This window comes from Lotus japonicus, chromosome 1 (genome assembly GCF_012489685.1).
Source record: "Lotus japonicus ecotype B-129 chromosome 1, LjGifu_v1.2".
NCBI lineage: Eukaryota > Viridiplantae > Streptophyta > Magnoliopsida > Fabales > Fabaceae > Lotus > Lotus japonicus.
In genome coordinates, this window is record NC_080041.1 from 5,822,085 (window position 1) to 5,847,512 (window position 25,428).

Consider the following 25,428-nt stretch of genomic DNA (forward strand, 5'->3'; position numbering starts at 1 on the left):
ACTTCCACGTGCGCGCCACCGTAGCTACGTTGCGGCGGTTCTCACTGTCTTCTTCTTCTTCTCCTTCTCTTCACTCTGCTATACTGCAATGCAATGAAAGCTTCTCTTCTTCTCTTCTTCGCTATATACACTCTTCCTTTCTTGTCACAGACGATACAGTGTGATTTCTGAATATCCAACCAATGGTGCTTGAAGCTCTAGTTCCTCTCCTCGAGTGCGACACACAATCTGTAAACGAAGACTATTCACCTTCACTTGGCAATGGAATGAAGAAGAACAAGAACAACAACCACTGGAACCATCACAAAAACCGTTGTTGTCCTTGTCCCTCCACCGATAACTTGCTAGCAGAGGAGCTTTGGACTGATGGACTCATCTGCGCCTTCGAATTCATCCACCGCTCCCGGAACATTCCTCCGGCAGCAGCAGTTCAAGAAGTAGCCAAGAAGAAACGGTTTCAAGGAAACCAGTGTGGTAATAATAATAACAATGGCTTTCATGAAGAAGAACCATTATTGCAAGTGGATGATTTTGATGGAAGCAAAGAGGGTATGCTGCCAAGGAGTTATTGGAGGCCAATTGGTTGGGCTAGGATTTCTGAACTTGTTCAGGATGTGGATAGTGATGCTGAATGGGCTTCACAGCCTCAGGAATTCACTGATGATGAGAGTGATGTTCCTGTTGCAGATGTAGCTAGTCCTTATTGGGAAAAGCCAGTGGGTCCAACTTGGTGGTGTCATTTGGATGCTGCTGATCCTTATGTTGCTGCTTGGTTTGCTAACTCTCACTGGTTGCATCCTGCTATAAGAATTGCTTTGCATGATGAAAGTAGGTTAATAAGCGATCGAATGAAACACCTACTATATGAGGTAATTAGCAAATTTGAAAGAACTTATTTGAGCTTATCTGATAATATAAGCGGTTATTCAAGTGTTCGAGATAGCTTATGTAACTAACTTATGGCCAACCTGAAAGTGGTTTTCAGCTTATTTTTGTAAGCCGTTCAAAATAGCTTATGAATAAGAGATTAGACTTATTTCAAAAAAAATCTCAAATTAGCTTATAAAAGGAACTTATGGCCATAAGTGCTTAACTAAGCTGTTTTTTGGAATGCACCCTAGAGTTACATCAGAAAGTGTAATTTGCTTATCTTTTCTTGAAAAAATTCCATTTTGCAAATGTGTGTCTTTAGAAACATCTTTGGTTGCTTATGTCCTGCCCCATATGTTGTCAGTGAAATCAATGATTCAATGTATGGATGCAAGGGCAAGAGGCATTCAAATTTCTAAGGACAAATTTTTAATGTTTATTTTGATAGGTTCCCGTTCGAGTTGCTGGTGGATTACTATTTGAACTTTTAGGGCAATCTGTTGGCGATCCGTTTGCTGAGGAAGATGATATCCCCATTGTATTACGAGCATGGCAGGCACAGAACTTTTTGGTAACAGTTTTGCATGTTAAGGGCTCTGCGTCGAATATCAATGTGTTAGGTATTTTAGAAGTTCAGGTTAGTGAGTCTTTTCCTCATTCATTAATCAGACAGTTATCTTGCCAGAAGCATAATTCTTGTATCCTTTTTATTATTGGTGATCTTCAACTGTGTTTTGCAGGAACTACTGGCTGGTGGAGGTGCTAACATTCCACGCAACATTCATGAGGTTGTAGCACACTTAGCTTGCCGACTCGCGCGATGGGATGATAGGTTAAATATTATTTACATCTTATTACCAACTTCGAAAGTTTTATTGGCTTGGTGATTGTATGATTGTTTTTTGCTTTTCTACTTAGTATTGTAGTTTTGCTTTTTCTACCGGCCACTTTTCTATATGTATGATCTTCACATGACATATATATTTAGTCTCAACTCTCAATTGAATCTGTTGAAATTAAATCTGTGATGAGAGTACTAAATCAATGCAAGCATATATAAGTAGGTATACTATTTCTAGCTCTACTGCTAGTTAGATATGGTTAAATTACACACTTAATGGATGGAAAAAGGTATTTGTTTAGTGAATATCAGAAAATAAGAATGTGTGGGATCATATATGAAACTACTTTATCTACTTGTTGATTTGAATTTCTTGGGGAACAAGATACAGGAATATGGTAGGTTGATTATGATTGTCTGAGGGTGTTGAAACTTGAAACTGGAGCTTTGCTGTTGGCTATTCCTTTTCCTATTTGATAGTTCAGTGCATTTGTGCTAAAAAGAAACATACCATGTGACAAATCAAGCCACCATGTTGCATGTTAAGTGGAAATTCATGATCTATGATAGTTAGTAAATTCTATGCTCTTCATGGAAGTTGAAGATTATGAATACTGTAAGCCTTCATCATATTCATATGACTTCAAACTTAATCTTGTAATTTATAGATTCTTAACTTTTTGACTTCTACAACTGCAACAGAAGTGTTTTACAACTAAGTGGGATCAGCTACATTAATCAAATATGCCATTGATATCCTATGTTGAATCATGTCTAATGATGAGTCACAAATTTGTTTACTTCTATCTGAGAAAAAATAATAGAGAAAAGAATTTAGTTTTGTAGAATGGCATGTTGCCCTCTGAAAAGGAATGAATAGAGAGCCAAACTCGGTTAAAGAGATCCATGACATTTACTATGCATTGTCATTGTCATTATTTATTACTGATGAAGATGATAACACAGGTTGTTCCGTAAACACATCTTTGGCGCTGCAGATGAAGTTGAATTGATGTTTATGAACAGGTGATTGCATGTGCTCTTTGGATCATTATATGTAAGATCTGAAGTGCAGTATGATGGCCGTTTTAACTTTTTTGTTTATAACTTGGATGCACGTTGTTTTTCCCCTTCCTGATAGGAGGGAGGAACCATGAGGATTTGCATCTATTCACTATAATATTGAACCAAGAAATTAGAAGATTATCAGCCCAGGTAATTTTGTGGACTATAGAGTGAGAAATACTGTACTGGTAGAGATATGTCAGAACTCAATTATTGTAGATTATGCTGGAGAGTAAAACTCTACATATCACACAACTTCAGTAATTGCACTGATCTAGTAATTTTCAGTTGTTCACCAATACCATAAAACCAAGTATTCATGTAATTCTCTTTTGGTATATAGGTAATTATGTAAAATGTGTAAATTGGAACCTTTCACTTGTATCTTTTTCTCGTGTATGACCAAAGCAGGTTATAAGAGTGAAATGGTCAATCCATGCACGAGAGGAAATTGTTTTTGAACTTCTTCAACAGTTAAGAGGAAATGTAACAAAATCATTGCTGCAAGGAATAATGAAGAGTACGAGGCAAATGATTGAGGAGCAAGAAGCAGTTCGAGGTCGCTTGTTCACTATCCAAGATGTAATGCAAAGCACAGTCCGCGCATGGTTGCAGGTTTTTGTAATCTTTACCAATTTCTATGAGCCAAACTCGGTTATATATAGCTAAGTTTCATAAATTTGACTGTTATCAATTGTTTGTAGTTGTAGTTGTAGTGTAGTTGTAGTGACTTAACTGCAATGTGCTGCATAAATCCTATTCTTTCATAGTGAATTTCAATAATTTCCATTCCATGTTTAGAGATGGATGCATCTATCTTTGCATGGCCTCACACTCTTGCTACTTATTTTAGGACAAAAGCCTCACGGTGACACATAACTTAGGAGTGTTTGGGGGTTGTGGCCTTGTTCTTTCCATAATCACTGGACTATTTGGCATAAATGTGGATGGAATCCCTGGAGAAGAAGAAGCTCCTTATGCGTTTGCTCTCTTCTCTTTGATCCTCTGTGTGTTAGGAGCAGTGCTAATTGGAATTGGATTACTTTATCTTGGGCTGAAAAAACCCATCATGGAGGAAAATGTTGAAGTGAGAAAACTTGAGCTTCAAGAGCTGGTCAGGATGTTCCAACATGAAGCAGAAACTCATGCCCAAGTTCGAAAAACTGTGCCTCAAAAGGATGTTCCTAAAAATGCAGTAACTAGGCCACCAAATGGTGCAAATCGTCCTTTCTTTTGGTCAAAATTGTTCAGTAGATATTTTTAGTTTTCCTGTTTGGTTCAAGATGAAGTATCATGTTACATCTTTTTGTAATACTTGATCCATACTTTAATTCTACTCACAAGAAAGAGTGAGATAAGAAGAGAACAGAGAGAAATGAGTGATATGATAGGTTATGTGATACGAAAATGCATAGAGAAATAGGAATTCAAAATGAGTGAAAATGATATGAAAAAGGATGTTGGTGTGAATGAATCATCTTTTTTTTTTTTTATTTAATTAGTGAATTAGCTGATAAAAGTTATGTGTGAAGGTAAAAAATGATTATTCCATGGTCGATTTGAGAAATGATTTATCTTGAAATCTTTTTTTGAGAAACAAATTTTCACATTGGCTAGATGAAAATGATTATGAATGAATCCGCAATGCCCCTTTTCTTAAAATATCAATCAATAATTTCAAAAGAGATGGGGATCCTGTTCCACGTAGAACATATAATGGTAGCCATATGACATTTAGGGGTTCTAGATGGGTCATATAATAATGTGACACTTCAATATAGTAGTCCTTTAAATTTAAATCTAAATTTTAAACCACCACTGACTAATTATCACTTTATTATCAGAATAGAGTTTGTGTAGAAAATCAACATCAAAAATTAATAAATAAACCTATGCATGAACTCTCAGTATAGACAGAGAGATCAGTTGGTGGCAATATGCTACATTTATGGAAGGAGGTTTTTTTTCCCCCTGCAACTGTCTCTTTATGGCCTGTTTTGAACCGAAATTGCACATCAGAATAAATCTTGGACCATGATCTTCCTTATTTTATCACAATATAGTACTATATAAGGGGGTTCATCTCTCCTAAATCATTCTAGATCCTTGCTAACTAAGGTATCTAAGTGTCTTTGCAGGTACCATCAGCAATTAGTGAAACACTATCCGGCATCATAGCTATATGACTTTAAGGTAAAGACCAACCAGTCTATTACAAATAAGTAACACATGTCCTTTACTTTCCCTCTGGTTTGACTTGTAGTTGAACGAAAATGTGATAGGCTGATAGTAGCTTTGCTTGCATTAGTCTCTAACTGGTATCTAAATGCACCATGCAGGAGCCTCTTCTGACCCTTTTCTCCAGGAAAGAAGAAACACAGTCACCAAGCACAGCCAAGGAACAATCATTCCATGATATTGCTCTTGCCCCATCACTGGCTCAATCAGGTTCTCCTGATATCACCAATGATACAAAGAGAAGTTCTTGCTTTAACCTCATTGCCAACTTGAGCATCAGAAAAAGGAAGATTAACCATCGCTCCCGCTCTGCTCCATCCATATTAATCACTGACATGAAGGTAGATTTTCATGATCCCTCTGAAACCAGACCTGCATATAGGTCATCAACTTCAATAGTTAGGCTATCTTTCATTGGTGTTTTCTTGTATGTAGCTACTGGGGTTTTAGTGTACATGACTAGTGGCAGTTTCAGGGGAACCACCACATTCAGGCCTGTAGATGCTGTGTACTTCACAGTGGTAACTCTATGTACTATTGGGTATGGTGACATTGTTCCTGATTCCATATTTACCAAGATATTTACATGTGGTTTCATTTTGGTGGGTTTTGGAATTATTGGTTTTCTGCTCAATGAGTTGGTGGTATACATTTGTGACACAAATGAGGCATTCTTATTGAGCATGATGGATGAGAATCGATACAAGAAAATTCTCAGTACATATATGGTTGATGAAGAGAAGGGAAGAATGAGGATAAGAACCAAAGTTTGTCTTGCTTTGGCTGTTGTCATTGGCTGTGTTGCTATAGGAACAGTTACATCACACTTTTTAGAGGATCTGGATTGGGCTGACAGTTTTTATCTCTCGGTCACTTCTGTTACAACGGTTGGTTATGGGGATTATTCTTTCAAAACTGTAGCTGGAAGATGTTTTGCAAGTCTATGGCTTTTGGTAAGCACATTGGCCGTTGCCAGAGCCTTCCTGTATCTCACTGATTATAACATGCACAAGAGAAACCGTGAGATGGCAAAATGGATTCTTCAGAAGAAGATAACCTTATCAGATTTAGCAGCTGCAGACCTTGATAATGATGGGTCAATCAGGTATGCTTGAATGAGTAATCTCACATACTATCTATCATTGTCCTATTTTCAATTGTATATATGTATTGCAGCAGAATAAGTGGATTGGTTACAAGTTGAAGAGATGTCCTTATTAGAAGTCAAGGCATAATTAAAAGCAAGAATATTGATGTCAGCTTAATTTGTGTTAAACCTTTTACTTTTTTGCAGCAAGTCTGAATTTCTCATATACAAGCTTAAGCAGATGGGGAAAATTACAGAGATTGACATTCTGCAAATAAGCAAACAATTTGATTCCTTGGACCCTGGCATGTATGGCAAGATTACTCTAGCTGACCTGATGGAAACTGTCTAATTCAACCAACTCTCCTACAAGGGCGGACCGGTGCACAAGACTACCGATAATGTAGAGCTTGCGGAGTGCCCCCCATTTTTGCAGTCACAACCCAACAGCACCATCACTGCAGAAGTTGTGACTATCATCAAGACAAAGACAACCTTACTGTTAGATCATCCTTTATTCCTGTTTGTCATCGGGTAGTTACCCCATGTGGAAGCAAGCTTGTATATTTTATAGGTTAATGTAATAAATGTCACTAAAGATTACAAGACAGATACAATAGAGCCTTGAGGATCTGCACCTCCTTTGCCCAAAGACCCTATTTTCGCTCAGTCTCTATATACCTCTTTCTCTTCATCCATAGTTGCAGAAGCTCATGATATCAAATGGCAAATCTTCATATGAAGTTTACATGGATTGTATAAACTCAAACATGTGTTTGGATTTTGGAATTTACAGTATTACATGAAGCAAATATATAAATTATATCAATCTTGTAAGCCATAATTACGATCTCCAAAAAGGCCACAGCCACACCTTTTTGCCTTCCTGATACAAAGTAGATGTATGATTTAAAATATTAATTCCCCTTGACAATAATAAGTCCTTTGGTAGGGAAACTACAGACAGGTGCTAAAGGATGCTACCTTACCTTATGCACAAAGGTCCTTTCTTCTCAAGGAGTATTCATCGAAACAATTCGATACTACGTTCATTTCTGAGATAGAAAAAATCAGAAAACTTTGCAGTGGAAGCTAAAGGCATGGACAAGCAATTCACTAAGCTATCCTTAGTCCTTCAGCTATCTGTCCATATCTGCTGCTCCTGCATGACTGAACAGTTAATTACAGGTTAGAAGGACAAGTGGTAAATCAATACATAAACACCTCTTTTCATTGTAGAAAACTAATAATAAGCATTTAAAATGTATCATTCCTGTTCCCACATGAATTAATTAAGGGATGCAAGAAAACTGTGGAATTTTTTTTCCTTTTTTTATGACTGAAGTTAGTTCTCACCTGGCAGTGGAAGATGAGTTGAACAAAACAAACTTGATCAGATCCTCAGTTTTGACTCCTTGGTACTTCTGATTCTGTTTGTTTGGAAAATTTGAAAAAGCGTCATGTGACTTCTTTTTCCCCCTTCATATGAATATTCTTAACAATAACTAAATCGCTAGAAACTACCTAATCAAAACTAATTTTTGTATCCAAGTCTTCAAAGACTATAAGAAGTATGCTTTGATAGATTGAAATGTTGTACCTCTGTCTAATTCCATGGATGCTCTCAAGGAGTTCCATTGTTTGTTGCAACCTGGAATTCTTCGGTCTCTCTTCACCATCCAGTACCAATGTTGACACATTCATAACAGTAACTAGTTCAGCTTCAATCTCACTGAGCTTTTGATCTATATGTTCCATGAAATCCTCATAAGAGGATATTTCTAACAAGCTGCTGGCTGTATTGTCTTCATATTGACTGCTGATGCTATGGGATTTCTGAAGATTTTCAGTCTCCTTATCCTCCAGTGGATTCCCTTGACTTTCCACAGAAAGTTGCAGATCTTGAATATTGCTAAATTTCATCATATCGGGATCTGAGGCATCGTTGGAAAAATCTTTTAGAATCTCCTCCTTTGGAGCAATGATTCGAACTGGATTTGAAACATCTTCTGTTGTGTCTTCAATGCTCATAGTGACATTTCCAATTAGTTGGCTTTCTTTCAAAGATATTGCCTAACCAGAGAGAGAGAGAGAGAGCGAATGAGAGTTAGACATAAAAATACATGAGATGTTAAACAATGCTAACAGCTAGGTCAAGAGGCATAGTTATGGCCGTGAAACGGTGACACATACCCAAATAAAGGTTTGAGATAGAAAATTTCAGGGAAGCAAACTTTGTTAAATTTCTCTAGCATGAGAGGGATATACAGTCCCTTCTACAGGTTCCAATGCCCCATGTGTAAACAATTCAAATTTACAATCTTTTCAAATTTCAACAGCACTTAATTTCTCCCTCAGACCTATTATCATGCTTGAGGTTAAGAATCTAATACTGATAAAATGGACAATCCATACATTTGCGAACATAGCAGTTCTTACTCAACCGTCTCAACGTAAACATAACTGTGAACATGGGACTATGATTAGTCTCATAGCATTGGTGAATTCACTTTACCTCACTTAACTTTGTGGAAAGCTCATCTAGCAATTCAATGCGGCTTTTAGACTTCTCCAAAGCCTGCAACACTTTCTTCCTCTGAAAAAGCGTTTCCCTTGCATCAACTTCCTCCCCTCTCTGCATGCTTATAGCTGCTTGTTTTTGAAGCTTCTCTGCTGCCTCTGACAAACGCAGAAGCCTCAATCTAGCATTACTAGCTGTATTATCAACCAACACACATCAGTTTTCATATCATTTCAATGACTTCATGCCGTCTTAACGTTGGATGCTCTCACACTAGTAAAGGCCAACAACAACAATAACAGAGATATTTCCTCACTAATACCGTGTGTTTGATTCAGTGATGGAAAGCCCCATAATCACTTCTTGGCAGAAGCTACTAGTGTGTTTGGATGAACGTTGTGCACAAAATCCAAAGCACGTACGTAAGTCTAGAAGTCACAGTTTATAGCTTCTCCCCAGAAGTGATTATGCTACTTCCTAATACAAAAATCAAACTCGCTACATGTGCATGTTTGATTTTCAGTTGAAAACCATATTCGATGCATTAGAATTTGAGAACACGTGTTACGAGGTACAAAATGTAAAAGGAACCCAAGCCCTATGTTGACCTTCAGACTTCAGTTTTTTTATAGGCAAATGTTAGTTGTTAGTAATGTTAGTAAATTAATTCATCATCAGGGTTCGAACCCTTCACCCTTCACCCTTCAATCCCCCCCCCAACCCTTGGGTTCAACTTAAAACCAAACATAGCCTATACAAAGTGTAGCTTTTGGGGTTATTGTATTGTAGATTATGTGCCCACCACTAACCCAAACACAAGTAGTTTTCTAGCAAAGGTCAAATAGATGAACATCATAAAATTAGATCCATGGGGCAAAAATATGTTGTCATGGATTTCATATATAAGTATAACTAATATTAACAAACCTATTAAACAAGACTCAATGCATCACTTGAACATTACAAATTTTGCTGTCAAAACTTATTCTACCCAAAATTAGTAAAAGGGGTGCCCTCAATGGAAATTTGGAGTGGATAAGATTAAGAGTTATCAGAAATTATATTATTTTGTCAAGCAAAGCATTTTCAACACAGAAACTAGCAAGTTGCAATCAAATGAAGCATAAAAAAATAAAGTTTCTTTAGCGAGCTATATGAAATACGAGGATAATGCAGTGAAGATGAGGGTACCCTTGGCTCTGGTGGTGTCTGCCTCCGCATGAAGCTGATCAAGTTGTGAACGAAGCTGTTCCGTGTTGATGGTTGAAGAAGCGCAGCGGATAGGCCTCCATGAAGGAACAGCCATGGCTGCTGTGACTCTAACACAGTTCAGAATCATTGCTCTCTTACAAACACCCAAGATTGCCTAGCACAATTTCTCATAACTTGGAGGGTAATTAACTAATTATGATAAACATAATTTAAGTACTATTATCCTTTTATTTTATCATTTTTATCCTGGTCTAATAGGTATGAATATGATATTAAAATTTGGGCTTAGCCCTCCATGTAACAAAATATATATATATATATATATATATGATATTAAAATCCTCATGTACCACGAAATTAAACTAAAACGGTAAAAAAAAAAAAAAAACTTTCTCTTTTTAATGGATGTTTGGAAATCTGTAGTCGTGGCCTCTGTCAGCTCTCTTAGATACGCCCTAGCAGGAGTTTAGTTTTCTTACATATAGACTAGAACAATGCATAGTGATATGAAGAAAAAACTAAGTGTAAATGAGATAGAAGAAAATGCTCGCATAAATGAATCATTACTAGAGAAAAATGAGCTATTTTGAAGTTAAATGTTATATTTATAAAGTCGTTGTCAACTTCTTTGAAGGTTTTTTTAACAAGGTGTTTTTGTATAGGAAATAATTATGTTCGAGTATGAAACATTCAAATTCTGATGAAACTAGCTGACAAGACATGGTTTTTTATATGCAAAACTCAAACTCAAGAATTTTTGGTTTGTTTTGTCATTTTACAAATTGCAAACAAGTTCTTCTGCTTAACATGATATTCAATCGCTTCCTCGTCTCTCATCTCATTTGTCATCATCACCACCACCACTGGTCACTCCTCCAAAACCATCTCCCGCCACTTATACCACCATCAACACCACCTCTAGTAATCCAAGAAAAAACTAGATCGAGTTGCAAACTTTAAAAAAGTTTAATCTTTTCATTCATAATAGAACTTTCCTCTTTAGTGGGTCACGAAAATTAAATTCACTCACAAAATTTAAAAAGTTTCAATATTGTCTTCACAACATAACAACTTTCGTTTTTAGTGATTCACCGTCCTCAAATTTAAATTTAAAAAGTTTCAATATTCTCCTATTTAATACAAGGAGTTGTCACGATAGCTACACCAATACCATTTGCTTGGAGGAAACAAGGGGGAGCTCAAAACACTAATGGGCCAACACCAAAACCACCAAGAGGTTTGGATCTCATATATTTACCCAAACCTTAAGACACTTGGTTTATGTGTCACGTCTCGTATAAAATTTTTGCTTCACTCATTTCTAACCAATGTAAGACTAACTCACACTTGAACTATCTACAATAGTGATGGTAGTGCCTATAAAAAAACAATAGTGATGGTAGCACATGTGATGGGTTTATGAGTTACGTTTCTTTTAAAATCTTTATTTCACTCATTCTTAATCAATGTGAGACTCCAACTCACTTAATTAAATTCTCTACAATAGTGGCGGTAGCATATGTGGATGGGGAGTGGCTAAGAAAAATATTTGCAATTTAAAAAACTTTAAATGATTACAACAAAACCCATAGTACCCCCAATTGTTTAGGTATGCCGTTTGCATATTAATCACTAATATATATTAGACGTCGCCGACCTTATTTATGAAAAATCGAACATATAACACTTAAATCAATCATCCGACTACTGTTCTTAATATTCTTATTGTGGGAGTACTAGACTGATTAGTATGAATCTGTCTCGGCAGAGACGACTAAGCGAGCTCCATATTGCATGATTTATGATGAAAAGTATAACTCATTTTGCCTAACATCACCAGAAACTGACGGATTGGTTTCCATTTTCAAAGACACGTTCATCAACTGCACACGCTACCCATAAGAAACTTTAATTTTATTTACTCTATTATTGGTTTCAACTTTAACCATCTACAATTGTTGGAATTTTTATTGACCATAGACTATAGTACTTATAAATCGGTTCCAGAATTTGAATGAGTATCTTCAGGGCCGGTCCCGACATTTTGGAGGCCCTGGGTTAATAATAAAAATGGACCCCTAAATTTTTTTTTGGAGAAAGTTTAATAGGTACACTAAACTTAAAAAACGCTTTTTACAGCGCTTCGGACCTCTAGCCGCTGTAAAATAGTATACAGCTGTTCGAAGCGCTGTAAAAGATGGACTATTTACAGCGCTTTCTTAAAGAAAAACGCTGTACAAAGTATTCAAATTTTTTTGTGAGGGCCCCTCATTTTTGAAGGCCCTGGGCTGTGGGGCTGCTTGCACAGGCCCAGGGCCGGCCCTGAGTATCTTATACTGATAGATATTTCTGCATACACTGGAGTTTTTTTAAGAATCCATCAAGTTGCTTTCAAATGTGATTAGGTAGTTGCTTTTCTTTTTAACATGTTGGGTTAAAGTCCTAGTCTTTCATTCTGGTAGGGAGGCTCTTGCTTGTAAAGGTTTGAGTACCAATAAAAAGAGACATATAATACAACACCAGGAAATGAACTCTGTTTTTCCCTATTTCGTTATGTCATTTAACCTTGTGTTTTAATTCAAGAAACAAGGATAAATCATGTGGAAATATGACATATGACATGATAAAATATCTAAAACATAAATGTTTCTAAAGTGAATTTTAAAAAATAATTGGTTGTTTAGTGGTTCAGTATTTCATCATTTAAGTAAGTGGTTAGAGATTTGATTCTCAACTATATTGTAAATTGAGAAAAAAAAACTTATTAGTCAAACCTAGTCATTTAGTGCACTGGCCATAGGCGGGATATTAATCTCACAACTACAATGGAATATATTTGGTTAAAATTAAAAGAAAAAAAGATTTTTTAAAAAATATTTCATATATTGGGATTGAGAGATCGAATCATTTAATTTATTTGTTTGGTTGAATTAAAAAAAATTATAAAAGTAAAGTTAAAACTAAAGAGTTCATAATATATGTATACGTGTGCACTCTTTTTTTTTTTAAAAAAAATCTCATTTCATATATTTTCAAGTAGTATAATCCAAGCAAAGAGAAGAAGCAGCATTACCAAAAATGAATATTTCTTCAACAAATTAAATTAAATTAAATTAAATTAAATTGTCCTTTTATTCACGTTCCTTTCAGCTCTCTGTTTGGTGGGGCTATTTTTGAATGGGTTAGGATTGTTGAATTGGTGGTGATCATTGTTGGGTTTGTGCCCACCAAAGAAAAGTCTCTGGATTACCAACTTCTCTGAACTTTGAGACAAGTGAGTGACTATAGGATTGAGGGGTCATAAATATACTTGCAGTTACAGACACTATGTACTACTGTTTGACTTTGGTCCATCATTAAAATACTGACATGCCAATGCCAATGCCAATGCCAATGTACATATGCTACCCTATGCTTATCGGAGCTCACTTAAAAAAAAAAGACTAAACGTATGAATATTTTTGTAAGTTTACCCTAATTAAGGATAAAAATCAATTTTTACCCATGATAGTCTTGTGAATCAGATTCGAGCTTCTATGGCGAACGTGTGAGAGGTTCGGTGCATGTGTGCATGTGTGCAGGGAGGTTAACCAAGTTGCGGGCTTATAAAAAACAAACTAAGTTGCGGATTATGTAGCTATTATGGCGCATGAGTTAGAGTTTGGGCTCCATGTCTTGGAGAGCCCCTCCTAATTGTTCCAACTTGCTCTTCTTTGATGTTTCGAGAGTGCCGTTTTCTCGGGCTATCCGAGTTTAGTTGTTTGTTTCGGGCCTAGGCCCTCCTTAAAAAAAAACCCTTTTTTAACAAAAGTATTTTTTTATTAGGAGTAATTCTACTCGAATCCAAAATATCCATACTAGATGATGATACTAGTTCTCCTAGGGTTTTTTTTCTTCTTTTCATCAAAGATTCAAACTTGAGAGTGATAACAACATATATCATTAGAACAGCTAACAGATAAAGAAAGAGAGGGAGGGTGAAATTAAAGGGTGGATGCATCACATGTTGACCATATGGTTTTATCTCTTTGATTTGATTTGATGTGAATGGGAATGTGAATGTGATAGTGTTGTTAGTTAGCATATGATAAGGCACAAGGGATGGGAAAGGAAGCCAGATGCGTGCCACAAACTTCGGGCAGCAATGAAATGAAAAAGATCAGAGTGGTGACGTGAAATCCCACTCAGCATCACATAGGCCATAGCCATAGCCATCGACATATATAGGCGTGATAAGAAACAGCATACATTTATTCATAGATATTGGAGAAAAATATTGTGTTATTAAATTATATCACCCTAATTGTTAATTTATAACCATATAGTATTTGTTAGTACTAAAATGGGTTGTCTAAATGACTCATGATAAAGTTTAGGTTAAATAACTCATCATTTAATCATATTGGAGATAAATGAGTTGGAAATAAATTAATAAATAAAATATAGAAATTCTAACTCACTTATCTCCAATGTGATTGGATGATGAGTTATTTAATTCAAACTTTATTATGGATCATTTAGACAACCTCGTACTGAAAACTTGACATGTATATTTAAGAGTTAGTAATTTAGTTTTATAAAAGAGATTAATTTCTATGCACCGACGGTGTAAAAAGTTTTACACAATCATTCAATCACAACCTTCCATTTTCTATTTTAGATATTTATTAAATTCAAAATTAATTGTGAGCTAACAAAATGGAGGGATGTGATTGAATGATGGTGTAAAACTTATTTACACCGTCGGTGCATAGAAATTAATCTCTTTATAAAAATAACAATTTGTATCATTTTTTATTAAAATATACATATAACAATTAATTAATGAAAGTCACGTTAGCGATTTCCATTAAAAGTTGGATGTCAGCCTAATAGAAACACTTAATTTTCACAAATTAAAAATTTAAGGACTAAAATCACTCGTTATAAACATTGGGGAGTCAAATCACACAATTGTGATATATGAGGGATAAAAAATACAATTAAGCCATAATTTTATTAACAATATATTGATCTTAAGAACAAACTCTATGAAGTAAGGGGAAAAGTAAGAACACCTCATTATTTTAAAACAAAGTAAAAGCTCGAAAGACTTAGAACAATGACTAATTAACCATAATTAACAATAGTGCGCACTAACTAAAAAATAAATATATAACACATGTTCACTATTGAAAATTCCAAAGATCAATCTCGAATCAATAAGACTCAACCATCACTCTTAGGGTGCAAGTGAGCATACCCACCTCTCATTCGCTCTCCAGCCTTATACATAAAAAAAACTTATCTCTCAATTTGTAAGCGATTTACCTCATTTAGTCACTCTCTCCTTAATTCCTAAGATTTCCCTTTTACTCGCTCTCTCCAACTTATTTTCCTCCTACAATCATTCTGCCAAGTACACTTAAGCATTCAGCCGATATTGGGATTGGGTCTCTAGTCCATCTTCACAAGGATCTTGTCTTCTTTGCGGACGTAAAGCGCTAGGTCTTCCATACAAAACACAAAAAAAGATCGGCTTGCAATTTAGACCCTAGCGAGATAGACATTCGAGTTTATGGTGTTTTTTGTCTTTCAGAAATCGCGACGTTATTTAAGAAGGGAAAAACACATTCCATCAAGGCAACCCAAAAGATCAAACTAACACTACTAGAAATTTTCTCTTTAGCGACGGATTTAGCGACCCAAATGGTATTTAGTTGTTAGCATAATAATATTTATGAAGAAGAAAAGATAAATGACTTTGTTAAAACAACATAACATAAGTATCATTTTAGTACCTAATTGTACACATTAACTTTGTTTTTCTGATGATAAAAACATTTTAAAAGCTTAGAAGCATCTCTCTCAATTAAATAGCTAGGTCAAAAAAATTGAACAAATTAAATAGGTCAAAAAAAAAATTGAAAGATAAATAGGTCAAATTAAAAGTCTCTAAAATGAGTTTGTTCCCTAACAATGTGAATAATAGCAAAACATTTAACCTCTTGCACCGTACCCATTTCATTAAAGTCATGTAACAATATATTCTCATTATTACCTAATGTTATCATTATTAATATCCACCAACAGCTAAGTAAATGAAAGCATTCAATTTTGTTAACATCTAAATATCTAATGACCCTCAACCCCAAGTAACACCTGACCTTAATGAGAAACTCCCAAAACAAAACACTCATATACATTTGAGGAAATTAACATAAGTTAAGATGTTGTCACACGTTAAAAGTTAAAACCTGTTGTTCCTTTGTTGTCATCAATTTTTTTAAAAACAACCTGATGTCCTAGCCGATGTTGTGACATCTGCCTTGGTGAAGGCCAGGACATCCGCCCCTGCTGGCGTGCAATGTGGGTCCCTTTTGTTATTGGTTTGGAGGATGTGATTTGTTATTACTTGAGATTCAAGTAACTTATTAAAGGGAGATATACGCGGGTTGTTTATTGTTGGAACAAATCAGTGATTGGAGATTTGTTTCTATTCTTAAGTTGTTAATCACTCATATCATATCTTGGAAGATTCTGTGCTGATATGAGTTGGATCAGAGTTGTTCTTCAGCCCAAGAAATCCTAGTGCCGCCTCTGCTGAAGTATAAATAGAACAAAGACCTAAAACGTGAGCCACCTGAGCTAAGATTGAAGATCAAGTGTTTTAGGATTGTAAGTTGTGTTTTGTTCTTGTTATTTGTGAACTGTTCTTGCTCCCTGATTCTATAAAGCAAGTTTCAGTTCTGTGTTGTGTTTGAGTGTCAAACAAACTCTGTGTTATTGTTGTTCACCAATCACTGTGGCAGTGATTGAGAGAAAGTGAGAGGGGCTCTCATACTTAGGTTGAGATTCTAAGTAGAAATACACTGGGAAGATTAGGAAGTGAACTATGAACTGAGTTGTTCATGAGTGTCTGTAATTCCTGAATCTTGAGATAGTGGATTTCCTTTCTTTGGGTGCATGCAAACCCTCCAGACGTAGGTGAAGTTTCACCGAACTGGGTTACCAATCTTCTGTGTTCTACTTTATTATTTTTCTGGTTTTGTTACTGTTAGTCAGTTGTCGAACCGGTTGTCCCAACATCGCGTTCGACATCTGTCCTGTGCGAGAACCGTATTTTCAATTGGCATCAGAGCAGGCACCCTATTCTGTTTGGTGAGCTCCAGGGAATATATACTGTTCTCAAGGACAACATTATGGATGGAAGAAGATCAATCTATATGCCACCAATTTTGGATGGTACCAATTATGACTACTGGAAGGCTCGAATGGTGGTTTTTCTCAAATCTATGGACAGTATAACATGGAAGGCAATAGTCAAGGGGTGGAAACATCCTGTGATAGCATCCACAACTGAATTGAAGCCTGAAGATAAGTGGACAAAGAAAGAAGATGACGAAGCTCTTGGAAACTCCAAAGCCTTGAATGCTATTTTTAATGGAGTTGACAAAAATATGTTCAGGTTAATCAACACATGTACTGTGGCTAAAGAAGCATGGGAGATTCTCAAGACTGCCCATGAAGGAACATCAAGAGTTCGTATGTCAAAGCTTCAGCTTCTTACAACTCAGTTTGAGACTATGAAGATGAATGAGGATGAATCCATATATGAGTTTCACATGCGTATAAGGGATCTAGCCAACTCTTCTTTTGCCCTAGGGGAACCCATGTCTGAAGAAAAGTTAGCAAGAAAGATTCTCAGGTCTCTCCCCAAGAGGTTTGATATGAAGGTAATTGCCATTGAAGAAGCCCAAGACATCAGTAACATCAAGGTTGATGAACTCATTGGTTCCTTGCAAACCTTTGAGATGTCTCTTAATGGTAGATATGAGAAGAAGGCGAAGAGTATAACTTTTGTGTCCAACACTGAAGAAGATGAAGATCAGAGGGACAAGGATACTGATGCAAACATTGCAGAAGCTGTATCATTACTTAACAAAGCGTTGAAGAGTTTGGGCAGAATGTCAAATACAAATGTCCTGGACAATGTGTCGGACAATGTGAAGAATACTGAATTTCAACTCAAAGACAAACATGAGAATGATACAACCAAGGCTATTCATGTAAAGGCTCTCATTGGGAAGTGCTATTCTGATGCTGAGTCAAGTGATGGTGATGAGCAAGAACTAGTTGAAACCTACAAATTGTTGCTGGCTAAGTGGGAGGAATCATGTACGTATGGTGAGAAAATGAGAAAAGAAGTCAAAGATTTGATTGCTGAGAAGAAGCAACTTCAGAGTAATAACTCCAGTTTGCAAGAAGAAGTAAAGACCATCAGCAAGTTGCGTGAGGAGAATGAGAAACTTCAGATCACTAATGCAAAACTGCAGGAGGAGGTAACATTACTGAACTCAAAGCTTGAAGGTATGAAAAAGTCTATTCGTATGATGAATAAAAGTACTAATGTGTTAGAGGAGATTCTGGAAGTTGGGAAAACAGTTGGAGATATGGAGGGGATAGGCTTCAGCTACAAGAGTGCAAAGAAGTCTGCTTCATCTGAAAAGCAAACTAAGCAACCAATGTCAGACCCAATGTCGCATCATTCTGTACGACATGTGTACCCTCAGTTCAGAAAATCCAAGAAAGTTACTTGGAGATGTCATCACTGTGGCAAACTTGGTCATATAAGGCCCTACTGTTACAAGCTATATGGATATCCTCAGTCTCATGATCAACCAAGGACTAATCCACAAGTAGCTTCATCAAGGAAAGAGTGGAAACCTAAAGAAGGAGTTAGAGTCAAGTTCTTCAGCGAGGAAGAGATGTCTCCACAGCCATCTAGGGTGAATAGATCATATTCAAAGGATGTTGCTCTTCTTAAATCTCCGAGTTCTGGTGTAGATGTTATGAAGGAATGGGGGAAGAAATTTGTTGCTGCAAGTTCTCTTGAAGTCTCAAATGCACCAGCAACTGTTCATGCAAGCATAGGTGAATCTGTAAGTGCAGATCCTAATGATATTGTGCCTAATGTGATTCATGAGATATCAGTTGAATCTGTTTCTGTTCCCAATGTTGAACCTCATGTTGAGACATTAGTTGAGACTACTTCAGATGTGAATATGGAACCCTCTGCTGGAAATCCAAACCCCATTGTTGACACATCTGAACTTGATCTCCAAATCCATCAATCTGCCTTGGGTTTTGAACCATCTACCGTTTGTAAGAAGTCAGTTATTGAAAGTGTTCATGAATTGTTGTCATTCTGGTCTTAGAAGTGATGGTTTGTTTATGATGTGCTACCTTTGCCAAATTTGTGTTAAAAAGGGGGAGTAGTTTGGTGAAGAATCTGTGTTGTTTCTGTTGCTGTGAAGACTATGTGTGATTTGCAAGTGTTAGCTTTGGTCTGTAATAAGTTGAAGACTCTTTCAAGACAAGGCTAGTATTATGTTCAAGCTGCTACTGTTCAAGTTGCTACTGGTTTTCTAGTTTACACTTATTGGATAGTTAGTGTGTGTGCTGCTATGCATATGGTATTTATACTTCAAGCAGTCTACATGGATGCATCATTTGAGGGGGAGTTTTTTTTTTCCGCTGCTGACTCTATGTGATTTACCCTCTCTGGTTGTGAAGTTGTTTTTAGACAAAATTTGACAAAGGGGAAGATTGTTGTTCCTTTGTTGTCATCAATTTTGTTAAAAACAACCTGATGTCCTAGCCGATGTTGTGACATCTGCCTTGGTGAAGGCCAGGACATCCGCCCCTGCTGGCGTGCAATGTGGGTCCCTTTTGTTATTGGTTTGGAGGATGTGATTTGTTATTACTTGAGATTCAAGTAACTTATTAAAGGGAGATATACGCGGGTTGTTTATTGTTGGAACAAATCAGTGATTGGAGATTTGTTTCTATTCTTAAGTTGTTAATCACTCATATCATATCTTGGAAGATTCTGTGCTGATATGAGTTGGATCAGAGTTGTTCTTCAGCCCAAGAAACCCTAGTGCCGCCTCTGCTGAAGTATAAATAGAACAAAGACCTAAAACGTGAGCCACCTGAGCTAAGATTGGAGATCAAGTGTTTTAGGATTGTAAGTTGTGTTTTGTTCTTGTTATTTGTGAACTGTTCTTGCTCCCTGATTCTATAAAGCAAGTTTCAGTTCTGTGTTGTGTTTGAGTGTCAAACAAACTCTGTGTTATTGTTGTTCACCAATCACTGTGGCAGTGATTGAGAGAAAGTGAGAGTGATTGAGAGAAAGTGAGAGGGGCTCTCATACTTAGGTTGAGATTCTAAGTAGAAATACACTGGGTAGATTAGGAAGTGAACTATGAACTGAGTTGTTCATGAGTGTCTGTAATTCCTGAATCTTGAGATAGTGGATTTCCTTTCTTTGGGTGCATGCAAACCCTCCAGACGTAGGTGAAGTTTCACCGAACTGGGTTACCAATCTTTTGTGTTCTACTTTATTATTTTTCTGGTTTTGTTACTGTTAGTCAGTTGTCGAACCGGTTGTCCCAACATCACGTTCGACATCTGTCATGTGCGAGAACCGTATTTTCAAAACCAGTCTTATATATATGAAAGAGAGATAAACGGATGACACATTTTTATAAATAAAAAACAAGTAAGTCTTCAATCCACCATTAACTAGATATAATAGTTAAATTATAACCCAAAGTAAAACAAAAATTTCTTACTTTAGGAATTTGATAAGGTAACGGAAGAGCACCACCGGCATAGGAATAAGAATAATCTCGCACGTGCCACATTCCGGGTCAATGCCGGTGCCTAATCGCCTGACACGTGCAAGCCTAATCCTCCCCAAAATGCGTATGGTTGGAATTATTGACTAACCCCGCTCCCTTGTTAACAACGTGATTACGACCCTCCACACCACACACATTTTTCACAAAAATATCTTTACAAACGATGTGAAATTGTGAATGATAATGTGTAATTTATATCTTATAGTAACAAAGACAAGAAAACTATAAAGGAAGTATAGTTTAGACTGGTGAACCTTTTAAACATTTAGTTGATGCTTGATCTTTAAATAATATATATGGAGAAAAATTTATTGAAAGAACTAAATTAATCTGGAGTGGTATGATCACCCATTGATTTCTTATATATGGCGAGCGACTCTACTATCTAGAAAGGGGCTTCATCTAGCGAGTGCCTCTTTTATTTAGTGGGCCATTAGTCGCGGCCTCATTATCCTACGGCAACTTATTTTTTATGTGTTTGATCTTGTCCTATTTTTTGTATATTCACTTCTCTTTTGGCGATTCATGTATTTTTGTGAGTTTTGGACAACCTCGCTCCCTTTTTGACATATTCAAAGTACTCATGTATTTAGGATTAGATTGTGTTGTGTTGTCCAATTAAGTACTCCAATATCATCCTACCAAACCATTTACGTGGAGCTCAAATGATCACAAAATGCAAATTTGAGGTTACAAAACTCGTTTTTCTCATTTTAGAACGTTACAATTTTTTTTTATATATGGAAGGACTAAGCCCGTTTACAAACTTTATTACAAGCTGTATAATTAGTTGCTTTCTTAATTAACATCCATATCAATTAAAAAAGAAAAGAGATCACATATCTTCACATGCATGCATTACTCAACTTGTTATTTTTCTGTCTTTGATTAGATTATAATCAATTACATACATTATTAGAGGAGAGCATTTAATTGTACACATATGAGAAGTCGCTATCAGCCTAAATATATAGGTAGCAAGTCTTTCAACCAATTGACTAATCATCCCTAAACCAATGGCTTTAAGGTTAATATATACTAAACTATAAACAAATCACGCGCCGCAAGCAGAGAGAATATCTCGATTATTTCTTTTTATTTTTAAAAAGAAAAGCAATTTTTTTTCTCTGAAAGAGAAAAAAAAAGTCTGACCATAAACATGGAGACTAGACTAATTATGGATGGTTCAAGTCTCCATGTTTAATCTTTCTTAAACATTTTCTCGGATGTGAGTCTCGTGTGTGTATAGAGGAAACTCTGAAAAAAATTAAATATGCATGTAAAATTGGTCATCGCTTATAAAAAAATGTAAAATTGGTCATCAAACTATTATATCATTTTTTAAAAATCAATAGTATCATCCACTGAAATAATTATGACCGAATTATCATGATAGAACTCTATGGACGGAAAATTAAAGCTCTTTCTATCAAGTGTTATTAGAGCAATTTCATTCGTAGAGACTCGAACGTGATATCGCAACAATCAAATTAAAGAGAGAAATATAGTGTAAAAGAGCAGAAGGAATAAAAGCAAGAAGAAAAACAAAGTTCAAACCCAAAAGCTCCCTTTATTTCCCATAACAAGCAACAACCATCAAATTAAGTCTTCAGCTGAAATTTCATTATCAAATTAAGCTACCTTTATCTTTTCTTGTCCTTTTTCCCTCACCTTCTCTTCCCTCTCTCTTCTTCTCTTCCATGGCGAATAATGAGAAGGATCGTTATGATGACCACCCCTTCTATCATCACAACCACCATGAACATCATGAACTCAATCACTTACCATCAAGCTTTCCGTCACAAAACTTTCAAGGGTTTGATCCCTCTCATGCCACTTTCAATGACTACTTACATGGTTCCATGGACTACAACACCCTCTCAAGAGCCTTTGACTTGTCTTGCTCGTCACCTGAAGTGATCTCCTCCTCCATTGATGAAAACTCCAAGAAACCAAGTGTAGGAGACTCAGTGGGCATGCCGACACCCAATTCCTCAGTCTCTTGCTCATCTAATGAAGCTGAACCTGTAGCAGAAGAAGACTCAACCAAAAGCAAGAAAGATAAGGAGCCAAAAGGGTGTGAAGATGAAGATGAAGGATCTAAGAAAGAGTAGGTTTTCCACTTCTTCTTCTCTAACTCTATCTTCATGTTTTTTGATAGATCAATGAAAAGGGTGAAAATATTTTTTAATTTCTTTCTTCCAAGACTTTATTCAATTGATGAGTAGGACATCATTAACTTATATGTTGTTTCATTAAGGTAGATCGAATTTTGAATTTTCTTTTGAATTATTACTAATGCAATCATATATACTATACCTATAACCACCAAGATTGTAATCCATTGTTTAGTATTATTCTAGATGTCTTGAATTTGAGTTTCTGTAAATGTTGTTGCGTTAAATACTTGGTTAAGATAGCTTTACAGCTCATGGTGATCCTTCGCGGCTCAAACATGATTCATTCAATCTAGAAACTGAATTGTCAAATCTTGTTACACTATCTCTTGATACTATACATGCAGTCCTGTATGAATGTTGTGTAGATTTTTGTGTGTGACTAAAATGGTGAAAGAAGGATTGCACTTAACCCTAATATATATATATATATATATTTCGTGTCTCAGTTTAGGTGGATTTTATTCTATCTGCCATATATATGTATATAATTAATATATTGCTGTGAATTATTTTGACTAATGTTTTGGAGGTACGTTTTAGGAACAATCCTAAAAAGAAAGAGAAAAAGGCAAGAGAGCCACGGTTTGCATTCTTGACTAAAAGTGAGATCGATCACCTTGAAGATGGATACAGATGGAGAAAATATGGACAGAAAGCAGTCAAGAATAGTCCTTACCCAAGGTTCATTTTTTTCTTTCTTTCTAATTTGGAAATTTCTTATCTAATTGGGTACGTTAACCTTTCAAACCAAAATGATGAAAGGATAGTGGAATTTGTATGCCAAAATCATGAATACATTGACATACAAAGTCTTTTACTTATCTATATATTCTTTGTCATATAATGATTCATTAATGTCCTTGTCCTATCAAAGGTTTTGTACCGGCTTATTTCTATGTACTTATTGCGGCTAGCTTGTTCTTTTATCATCAACTCTCTAATAATGTAATTGGAGACATATCATATGTATGATCATATCACATGTATATTATAGTCAACAATGCAAAAATGTTTACCAACAAGTCATACAACACAGTTGTTAGATATATAGTTGGAGTTCTTCAACATGTGATGGAGGGTTCGACATCTGGGTAATGTGTATTGAAAAAGATTTTTTAGAATTGTTTCTTGTCAATATAATTGCATACTAGCTTAATTAACATTATAATGTAAACCTAGCTAATAGGTGTACATTTTATTTATAATGCAGGAGTTATTACAGGTGCACAACTCAGAAGTGCACTGTGAAGAAAAGGGTGGAGAGGTCATTCCAAGACCCATCAATTGTGATGACAACGTATGAAGGGCAGCATAACCATCACTGCCCAGCCACACTCAGGGGCAATGCTGTCAGCATGTTTTCCTCACCTTCTCTTTTTGGTTCTTCCACATCTATGGGATCATTGGGATCAACCTTACCCCAAAATTTCTATGCTCAGTTGCTTCCAAGTTATAGCCAAGGACATGATGGTCATCACGAAAACCCCACGTTTCACCAAAATGACCATTTCAATCGCCATTCCCAACCGCAGCGCCAACCGGAGCTGCAGCTACAGCAGAACCAGCAACTGCAGTTCCAACACCCTCATGACTATGGTTTGTTGCAAGATCTACTACCATCATTTCCAGGCAAACAAGAGCAATAAACTACCTATTACCATGCTTAATTTTATTTTTGTCGGAATCAATTTTGATGCCTAAAAGTTATCTACTGATGAAACTTTTTCTCAGAATTGATTTTGACTTAGAATCAATTATATTAATTAGAATTTTCAAGCATGCACACTATAACTCACCCCAATGACCCCATTTCTATTTATAGTATACAATGGGGCTTGTAATGTATGTAGTAATTATTATGTAGTAGCTTAATTCCCTATACTAAGTCATGTACCAAGATTTGTATGGATGACAGGTCTCAGAGGGCCTTATGTTAGAACTATGACATTGATCTTAATTCTTGAATGAGAGAGTTTAGAAAATTTGGACAACAATATTGTTAGAGATATGGACGGTGCATGTATTTTCCATTTGAGTACTGATTTGCAAGCTGCGAATATGTGGTTTGACAAAGACAGTTTGGGTACAATATATATATGATTGATCTTTGTCAGTGAAAAGTATTGAAAGGACATGATGGGTTCATGAACTCAGTTAAAGGAGGTGTGCTAGAATATGCAACTGAAAAAGGGAAGGTTTATATTCAGTGGCAGATGGCATCATCAGCTAAAATTGCTGCGAGCTTAATCAAAATATTTCTGAACTATTTTTTGCACTAGCGATTCCTAGACTCTAGTGCGTTCGGACATACATTCGAGAACACATTTTTCCTGAGATCACATTTAGAGCCTAGACTATTAGAAATGTGGATGTTTGAAGCATGTCCGCACAGTGGGTTGTGGTCTAAAGATCTCTTTGCTATTTTGGTGATGAGTTGTATAACTAATTTGAGGTATGTGTATTAGTATGCACTACTAGCCAGCCAGACTAGTGTAATTAAGATAAGTGTGTATTGAAAATTATATGTACTTTATTATTTGACTTTTTATAAATAAAAGTTATGTACACTTCATGTGGATAAAAACCTATTGCTATATATAATATATATGGAAGGTTGTTTGATGCGCAGACATATATATATTTAGGTGTTTCAGTTTTGAGGGGGAATGCGTTTGCGTGAGTAACTATATTTTTGGTTAAATTTGTGGATGCATACCTAACTTTCAAGA

At 36.0% G+C, this 25,428-nt stretch overlaps 4 protein-coding genes across 8 annotated transcripts; 3 read left to right on the forward strand and 1 right to left on the reverse strand.

The window, feature by feature from the left end:
- Positions 1 to 99: 99 nt before the first annotated feature.
- On the forward strand, positions 100 to 4,234 carry LOC130733225 (uncharacterized). The gene is made up of 7 exons (XM_057585347.1): positions 100 to 869; positions 1,319 to 1,507; positions 1,611 to 1,702; positions 2,678 to 2,737; positions 2,860 to 2,926; positions 3,188 to 3,391; positions 3,630 to 4,234. The coding sequence occupies exons 1-7, from the start codon at positions 183 to 185 to the stop codon at positions 4,038 to 4,040; spliced, it is 1,710 nt and encodes a 569-aa protein (XP_057441330.1). The 5' UTR covers positions 100 to 182; the 3' UTR covers positions 4,041 to 4,234.
- An 848-nt stretch (positions 4,235 to 5,082) lies between these two features.
- On the forward strand, positions 5,083 to 6,604 carry LOC130733226 (two-pore potassium channel 3-like). Of its 2 annotated transcripts, XM_057585349.1 has the most exons (3): positions 5,214 to 5,355; positions 5,450 to 6,119; positions 6,309 to 6,604. In XM_057585349.1, the coding sequence occupies exons 2-3, from the start codon at positions 5,470 to 5,472 to the stop codon at positions 6,451 to 6,453; spliced, it is 795 nt and encodes a 264-aa protein (XP_057441332.1). In that variant the 5' UTR covers positions 5,214 to 5,355; positions 5,450 to 5,469; the 3' UTR covers positions 6,454 to 6,604. The 2 variants fall into 2 exon arrangements, with proteins under 2 accessions (XP_057441331.1, XP_057441332.1); XM_057585348.1 differs by having other exon boundaries at positions 5,083 to 6,119.
- Positions 6,605 to 6,899: 295 nt separating this feature from the next.
- On the reverse strand, positions 6,900 to 10,032 carry LOC130733227 (uncharacterized). 4 transcript variants are annotated; one of them, XR_009017431.1, is made up of 6 exons: positions 9,814 to 10,032; positions 8,617 to 8,816; positions 7,702 to 8,174; positions 7,458 to 7,531; positions 7,091 to 7,263; positions 6,900 to 6,987 (listed from the first exon to the last, which is right to left on the reverse strand). XR_009017431.1 is itself a non-coding variant. In XM_057585350.1 (5 exons), the coding sequence occupies exons 1-4, from the start codon at positions 9,959 to 9,961 to the stop codon at positions 7,495 to 7,497; spliced, it is 858 nt and encodes a 285-aa protein (XP_057441333.1). In that variant the 5' UTR covers positions 9,962 to 10,031; the 3' UTR covers positions 6,900 to 7,271; positions 7,458 to 7,494. The 4 variants fall into 4 exon arrangements, 1 of the variants encoding a protein (XP_057441333.1); XR_009017429.1 differs by having other exon boundaries at positions 7,091 to 7,271; positions 9,814 to 10,031; XR_009017430.1 differs by having other exon boundaries at positions 7,086 to 7,271; positions 9,814 to 10,031.
- A 12,000-nt stretch (positions 10,033 to 22,032) lies between these two features.
- LOC130733228 (WRKY transcription factor 28-like) lies at positions 22,033 to 24,693 on the forward strand. Its single transcript, XM_057585351.1, has 3 exons — positions 22,033 to 22,629; positions 23,240 to 23,380; positions 23,910 to 24,693. Exons 1-3 carry the CDS (start codon positions 22,220 to 22,222, stop codon positions 24,343 to 24,345), a joined length of 987 nt encoding a protein of 328 aa, XP_057441334.1. The 5' UTR covers positions 22,033 to 22,219; the 3' UTR covers positions 24,346 to 24,693.
- The last annotated feature ends 735 nt before the right edge of the window (positions 24,694 to 25,428 follow it).